We start from the raw sequence: 7,955 nt of genomic DNA, 5'->3' as shown, positions 1-7,955 counted from the left end.
TTTGAACTATTGCCACCTTTGAATTTCATTCATTCATTATCTGTAACCGCTTATCCAGTTCAGGGTCGCGGTGGGTTCAGAGCCTACCTGGAATCATTGGGCGCAAAGTGGGAATACCCCCTGGAGGGGGGGGGGGGCGCCAGTCCTTCACAGGGCAACACACACACACACACTCACATTCACACCTATGGACAATTTTGAGTCGCCAATCCACCTACTAATGTGTGTTTTTGGACTGTGGGAGGAAACCGGAGCACCCGGAGGAAATCCACACGGACACGGGGGGAACACACCAACTCCTCACAGACAGTCACCCGGAGCGGGAATCGAACCCACAACCTCCTGGAGCTGTGTGACTGCGACACTACCTGCTGCGCTACCGTGCTGCCCACCTTTGAATTTGTAGCACTGAATTTCTTTCACTGAAATTATGCATCTGAATTTTGCTGCTTTTGAATTGAAGTAATTCATACAGTGAATGAAAAAATATGGACAATTTAAACGTACAAACAACAGTCGTCTTTTTTTCATCAAACATACCATTCCACCTTTAAAGTTACTGAACTTCTGAGTACAAACAAATGAGTAAACAGCATTTCTGCACAAACATCAAAGATGTCTTTAATTGCACATTTGTAATTTTTGGGGGAATTCAGATTTCCACCTCTGAATATTTTGCTTCGAAATTGTGCATCTGAATATAATTTCTCTTGAATTGAACTCGTGAATTTTCAAGAACACGTTTTCACTGTTATTATTCAAGGTTAATAAATTGAGATAAAAAAAAATGAAGCTAAAAAAATTCAAACAATATATTTCGAAGTTGCTCAAATTCGGTAGAGGAAATTCAGATGCCAAACTACGAGTTACAAAAAACTCAGATACGCATCCGGGACACCAAGGATGAGCGATCGATTCATTAGGATTTTCTCTTTCACCTTAAATGATGCACTAGTTCCATTCTGTCGCCGCTAGATGGCGAAATACGAACACAACTTCCATACCGTGGAAAAACTACACGTTTAGCTTCCTTCCGCGGATATTATCTCTTTATTTTCAAAGTGTCTCAAAAATCTGAAAGGCTCATTAAAGACACAATATAACAGACTATTGATATCCTTAATATGAAGAAATTTTACTGTGGAATTTTCTTGTAATGGCCCTGTGAACAGAGCATGTGATATGACAGAATTAGCAGCCTGCAAACTGCTGCTAATTTCAGCCAAGGGAGCCCATCTCCAGGTAGTGAACCACTAAACCTGATAGCAACTAACAGTGACTGATTAGTGAGCATGTTTCAACCCTGTGTTTTTTTGCACCTCACTGGCTACTTATGTATTCTCATCACTGTGTGTGTACTGTGTTGTTTTTATTGCTGTTGTTTGTCTTTTTGTGTTCTTTTTTTCTGTTTTGTGTTTTTGTAAAGCAAACATTAAATATAACATATCTTACTCTTAATATTATAGGGATGCATGTACTTCTTCACAGACCTGTAGACTATACAGAATGCAGCAAATTCCCACATCTGATCCTGTTAATTATGTTTTATCCTTTATCACATCATATACAGTGTGAGGTTCAAAACAAATAGTCCTATGTACTATGGAGATAACCTTTGTTCTTGATTCTGTACACAGGCTGCTTGTTAAATACAAGATTTTAATTATAATGACGTGATTATAATGCTCAAAATTCTTTTACCACTAATTCATTCATTGTTTGTAACCACCTATCCAGTTCTGTAGCCTACCCGGAATCTCTGGATGCAAGGCGGGAAACACTCTGGAGGGGGAACCAGTCCTTCGCAGTGTGACATTCACATATGGACACTTTTGAGTAGCCAATCCACCTACCAACTTGTGTTTGGACCATGGGAGGAAACCGGAGCAACCCATTAAGACACAGGGAGGCTCCACAACCCTAGAGCCTACAGTTGTGACAGGGACACTACCTGTTGCGCCACCGTATTTACCTTACGGTGTACCTTATCAGTGTAGTCTTCCTTCCTAAATGACAACAGCCATAGTTTGTCTACATACACAAACATACATACTTACACTAAATATGATTTTATTTCCTTCTTTACATAGTGTTCTGTAGGCATTTTGCACTGCTGATTGTCTTGGATGATGTTATCACAATAGGAGCATTGAGATTTGTGACTGATAGACAAAGTTGTTGCGCATCCTAAAACTATTACTCTGGTTGGAACTCCAAAAGTAATGTGTTTGACGCGCAGTCAAAATGAATTTTTGGGCTGATTTTTGATATTGTTGAAAAAGGTATTGTGTGTCCACATAAATCATCTACATTGTACATTGAGTGTGGTCTGTGGGCATTATTATTATTGCACACATCTAAACAGAAACAAAATGTGATGGTGTGCCAAACATTTAAACCCTATATATATATATATATATATATATATATATTTATTTATTTATTTTTTGTATATTTAATTTATTTAAATATAGTACAAAGACAATATTTCAAATAATCAAAAAAAAAAAGATGTATTTGAATATACATAATTACACGTTTGAATTTGATGCCACCAACACATTCCAGCATGGGAATAGGCAGCGACAAAAAAACAAAACAAAGAAAAACAGGCAAATTTTGTAATTCTCAAATAAATAAATAAATAAATAAATAAACATCTTGGAGAGTTTACTCAGAAATACAGATGGGAAGAGCTTCGCAACTTTGTGAAAGACTGCATGAGCAAATAGTTAAACAGCCCAAGGATAATGTTTCTCAATGTAAAATAGTAAAACAAACTTGGGATTTCATCATCTACAAACATAATATCATAAAGTTATTCAAAAAATTAAAACAAATGTGACATTCAGTTCCTAAGGTGACACCAAATTAGAAACAGACATTATTCTCTAGTGAAGGACTGGTGCCCCCTCCAGGGTGTATTCCCGCCTTGCGCCCGATGATTCCAGGTAGGCTCTGGACCCCCCGCGACCCTAAATTGGATAAGCGGTTACAGATAATGGATGGATGGATTATTCTCTAGTGGTAATCAGTGCATGGGCTCACAAACATTTCCCAAAACCATGTGAACACAGTTCATTACAGCATCCACAAATGCAAGTTAAATCTATTAGAAAGGAAACCATATATAAAATCATGGCCCAGAAATGCTGCTGTCTTCTCTGGGCCTGAGCTAATTTTAGATGGACTTAGATAAAGTGGAAATTGTCTTGTGGTACGAAGAATCAAAATTTGAAATTGGCCCTCCTGGCTAAAAATGTATGAGACCATCCAGAAAAGTTAAAAAGGCAGTATCTGTGATGTAATGCGGTGGATTAGTGTAAATGGCATGGGTGACTTGCACATACGTGAAATCACTGTTTATGCACATTCTGAGAAGGCCTAGTTTATTTCAGTACAAGGCCAAGCTACATTTTGAGCAGGTTACAGATTCCAGGTGCTAAATTATTCCATGTCTGTTACCCATTAAAAAACAACTGGCCCTCAGTTCCCATGCATCTGTGTGTTGTTAAAAATTTTTGGCATCAAATTATGTATGATGAAAAAATGTTAAATGTTGTCTTTGTGCACAGTAATTTTGTTAAATGAACACTATTAGTGTTAAATTAACATTGTTAGTAACACTAATAGTGTTCATTTAACACTGGAGAATTTGCTATGTGTTATTTGCAAGTAAATATAGGGTTTGAATTATTTGTATAACATTGCATTGTGTTTTAATTTACATTTGCGTTTGTATGAAACATTTTACAAATCTGCAACACAACATATATTAAGCATTTTGTCTTTTTTTCCTTGTTGCTTTCCAGTTCAACATTTCACATGTTTGTGAAAAATGTCAATTCTCACCACGTTTAAGTATACTTAATCCAAGGTAAAGGTCCCAAGGTACAAAAATCCCTTGCTTATGAATCTCCAAGCACAAATGTCTTGTGGTCCTGCCTTATAAAGATGTGTAGTGTTTCCCATAATTTGTCAGCTTAATTTTCTCTGGCAAAATGATGTTGACTGAGTGATCCTCACCATTGCTGGCTTTAAGGAGGCAGTCCCTTTGCTGTTGCACCAGTTGGCTGTACTTGACATTTGCCAGCCACATTTCACAGCGATTGAAGTAGATGATGCCTGTGGTTCCTAGAACCACCAAGCAGGTGAGCAGACCCAGAAGGGCAAAGCAGATTATCTGACTGCGTGTGACAAGGGAGCTGGATGTGTGCACTGCCTCCTTCGAGGTGATCTTCGGTAGGTCATGCTCTGGGGGTTTTAGAAGCTTGTGGAAGGCCTGGTCAGGGAGGCTGTAGTGCAGGGAAGAACTGTCCAAGCCTGGATGCTTAGGCCTGGCATTTGCTTTGAGCCTGTGAATGTGAAGGTGACATAAAGGCCCTGTTAGGCCTGGTGGACATATGCAGTGGGTTCCACCATTAGTGGTGTTTAAGCAGGTGCCCCCATTTCCGCAGGTGTTTTTAGGACATGAAGGCAGGCTGGTGTTGCAGATGGGACCAGAGAAGGCAGGGGGACAAATGCATTTGTAAGCCAAACCACCATCTGTGCAAGTGCCCCCATTTAGACATGGGTTGGGTTCACACTTTTCAACTTCAGTTTCACAGTAACCTCCAGTGAATGCAGATGGACAGAGGCAGGAGATGTGGTTGTCAGATCCATTATTATCCATGCATGTGCCTCCGTTCTGGCAGGGGGAGCTAAAAACAAAAAGCACATTTTTTATTTTAGAAGTTTTAACGGAATAATTGTTTTCATACATAATATGTATATATAATACATATATGCCTTTTTTGTAATTTTCCATTAAACAAATTTGATTAAACTGATGAAATTATATGGTATGACATTATTAAAATGGCAATTAAAAATGCCCTAAAATTGCATTTTACCTTAACGCTTTACAATGGTACATTTACATAGAACACTTCAGAACCCTCGTTTAGTGTTTCCATTTGTTTCTGTAAATAAAACTATTCCCTTCATGTACACCTGCCTCCTTCACACAATGTAGAATAAGGTGACAAAAAAAAATTAAATATTTGTAGTACATTTATTATAAATACATCATAAACATGAGAAATACATCATCCACCGCGACCCTGAAATGGAAAAGCGGAAAAGAAGATGATGATGATGATGAAATACATCATCATGGCCTTTTCCACATAATGCATTTCAGGGTCAGAGTAGTAATAAATACAAACAAATAATATTCTAGAATATGAAAATAAACTACAATGTAATAAATGTTATAGCCTACTTCATTACTTAACTTTGTGCTTTCTTTCTAAAAGTCTGGAAATGTTTGAGATGATTCCCTATGTCTTTATGGTATTTGGATGTTAAGACGTGAACATGCTTGAAGGTGTATATTGGGATTTTAGACCCTGTCATCAATGATTTGCATTTTCCCAGGAAACATATGATAAATTCATAGTGAAGGAACAATGCTGTCTTCATCAGTCCACATCTGTGGTATCCTTGGGCATAACACACAACACCCAAATGCTCCCTGAGTGCTGGGGGTGGCCGAGTGTGTTTTTTTTTTTTTTTTACTGCCCATATGGGTTAAATTCTGAATTTTCTTGTAGAATTACAAATATGCACATCAAAGACCTCAAAGGCATTGATATGTACTTTTACATCCAAAGTGGAATTAAGAGTAAAATGAAGTAAACTATCCTCTGTCCCAACTTTGAGTGTGTGACAGGCATTAAATTCTAAATTTATTTATATTTACAAAAAATCCAGCTGCTCATTAAAAACACCTACAATCTATTCTTTGTATTTTTCAGCCTTAAATAATGTCTCAAGAGAATTAATATTATTTATCAAGTCACAGATTCTTGTACTGTATTTTTAAAAAGTTTTTGGTGAATGGTGATTGTAGCTCATTTTTAGGAAGCTCTTGCACTATGTCAATGCATTTAATTAATGTGTTTTTTTATGCAAAGCAGCCAAATGCTTGATTGATTCAATCAATTTTGTGTGTGTTGTTGAATTCTGTGGCAAGTTTACATAAGGCAGCTCTCTGTAAATCAACATAAATGACACAACTGAATCTCAGGTAGTCTTAAAATATCAGCATTTGTTTTCAGTAACCAATAGATCTTGTAACAGAGCCCAAAATCATTGCTTCACTCTAATGAAGCTATTTGAAAAACATCACATTTACCTATTTATTGGGCATGGTCCTTTCTTTAGCTGGCAGTTTTTCCCTGTGTAGCCAGGAGGACAGATGCAGGCGTATCCTCCCTGTCCCATTTCAATGCAAGTTGAATTACCAGAGCAAGGCTGAGATGAACACAGATGGATATCTAAAGATACAATAAACATTAAAGCCAACACAAAACGACTGGCCACTGTTTCCTCATTCGTTCTTGTAATCACGTTACTTAGCCAAGATTTTCATTAATATAAAAAGCAGTTGAGGGATTTGTGAGCTGATGATTTTCAGTGAATGGTCCTCACCTTGATCACACTGACTTCCTGCCCAGCCTTGCTTACAGACGCACTGCCAAGCTTTCTGACATGTTCCATGAACACAACCTGGGAAAGGAACACACTGCTTGCATTCTGCACCTTGCCAGCCAGGCCTGCACCTGATAAAAGCATAATTACCATTTCAGTGATAACATTAGTGTTCCCATTATGTCAGTATATACGTCATAGTATATTTTCAATAAGGAATCAACATCATTTAAAATATCTGCATATTTTGAAGCATTTAAAAGTCAAGGGATCTGAAGTGCAAACTTATATAGCACGTTTTCACTATGATTTTTTAAGGTCTAAAATAACGGGTGAATACATTAAAAAATAACCATGGCTAAAACTGAAAACAGAAATTAATTCCTGAACATACCTGCACTCGCCATTCCTGTCACAAAACCCATTTTCAAGATCGCACCCAGTTTTGCACACTGTACCTACAGTAAATGAACGCATTACAAATTACAACACAGCCGTCCATGTTAATTGTAAGTTAATAGTTTCAAACATGCCATGCCAAATTATGTTTCCTCAACATGTTATAATACGGTCATAAAATGCTAGTCCATGCAAGTGATTCTTTTGAACAACGACAGTGTGTTACAGTGATAAGTAAACGTAAAAGCAAAATATATAGTATAGTTTTACCTTGGCCAAGTGAGGCATAACCGAGGAGGAGTAAGCATGAAATCGTGAGTCCATGTACATTCATACTTGCCCTTGTGTTCCAGTAGCCCATTTATCTTCGAAAAAGTGAAGCTCCAAATTGAAGCGTTCCACGCGCAGACACGTCGACTCGGATCCTAATCACATTGGTCAGTCGCAAATTAACGTTCATCTCCAAAGGAAGAAACACGACTGAAAATGGCGATCGCAGCATTAAAATACTCTTGTGTCCTTATTGGTTCTCGTAGTTATTGCAAATGCCCGAAGATTTAAAAAGTAACCTGTAACGTGAGCTTTGAAAATACCACGGCCTTACTTGTCTCTGATTTGGTCTGTAACATTGTCGAAATAAATGAAACACCCTCTAAAATGAGGAATTTTGTTCAATCCGCGCAGCGCTGGAAAAATCACCTCTCTGCCACAGCACAGACGCGTGATACGAGGAGAGATCACATTCACACCATCGCGTCCAAAACATGCTCCTCCCACCCAAGCCGAGGCTGAAGATGTCCAGCACACCAGTTTTCTCAAAGACCACAGCCAAGTTGCTTCCGAGCTTTCGGGAAGCAGTCCAAAAATAACCGAGTGGCCTGTCCTACATTTACAGTGTGGTCTCCCGCAGAGTCTGCTGGTGGCATACTTTTAAAATAAATGAAGGCGCAAGACTGATTTAATAGTGCAGGGATTTTTTTAAATATCTGGGTCCCACACTCATTCTCACATAAATACAAGAAGGTTTTTAAGTAATAAGTTTTTCACGCATTGTTCACAGACCTTTAATTGGATAATATCCT

The 7,955-nt window shown here is 38.0% G+C and overlaps 1 protein-coding gene across 1 annotated transcript; it reads right to left on the bottom strand.

Moving 5' to 3' along the window:
- Positions 1 to 2,540: 2,540 nt before the first annotated feature.
- Positions 2,541 to 7,564, bottom strand: LOC136664060 (protein delta homolog 1). Its single transcript, XM_066641095.1, has 5 exons — positions 7,144 to 7,564; positions 6,869 to 6,932; positions 6,475 to 6,605; positions 6,179 to 6,320; positions 2,541 to 4,700 (listed from the first exon to the last, which is right to left on the bottom strand). The coding sequence occupies exons 1-5, from the start codon at positions 7,232 to 7,234 to the stop codon at positions 3,947 to 3,949; spliced, it is 1,182 nt and encodes a 393-aa protein (XP_066497192.1). The 5' UTR covers positions 7,235 to 7,564; the 3' UTR covers positions 2,541 to 3,946.
- Positions 7,565 to 7,955: the final 391 nt, after the last annotated feature.

This window comes from Hoplias malabaricus, chromosome 1 (genome assembly GCF_029633855.1).
Source record: "Hoplias malabaricus isolate fHopMal1 chromosome 1, fHopMal1.hap1, whole genome shotgun sequence".
Lineage (NCBI taxonomy): Eukaryota > Metazoa > Chordata > Actinopteri > Characiformes > Erythrinidae > Hoplias > Hoplias malabaricus.
Note: the sequence above shows the minus strand (reverse complement) of the source record. Positions and strands in the feature narration are given on the sequence as shown.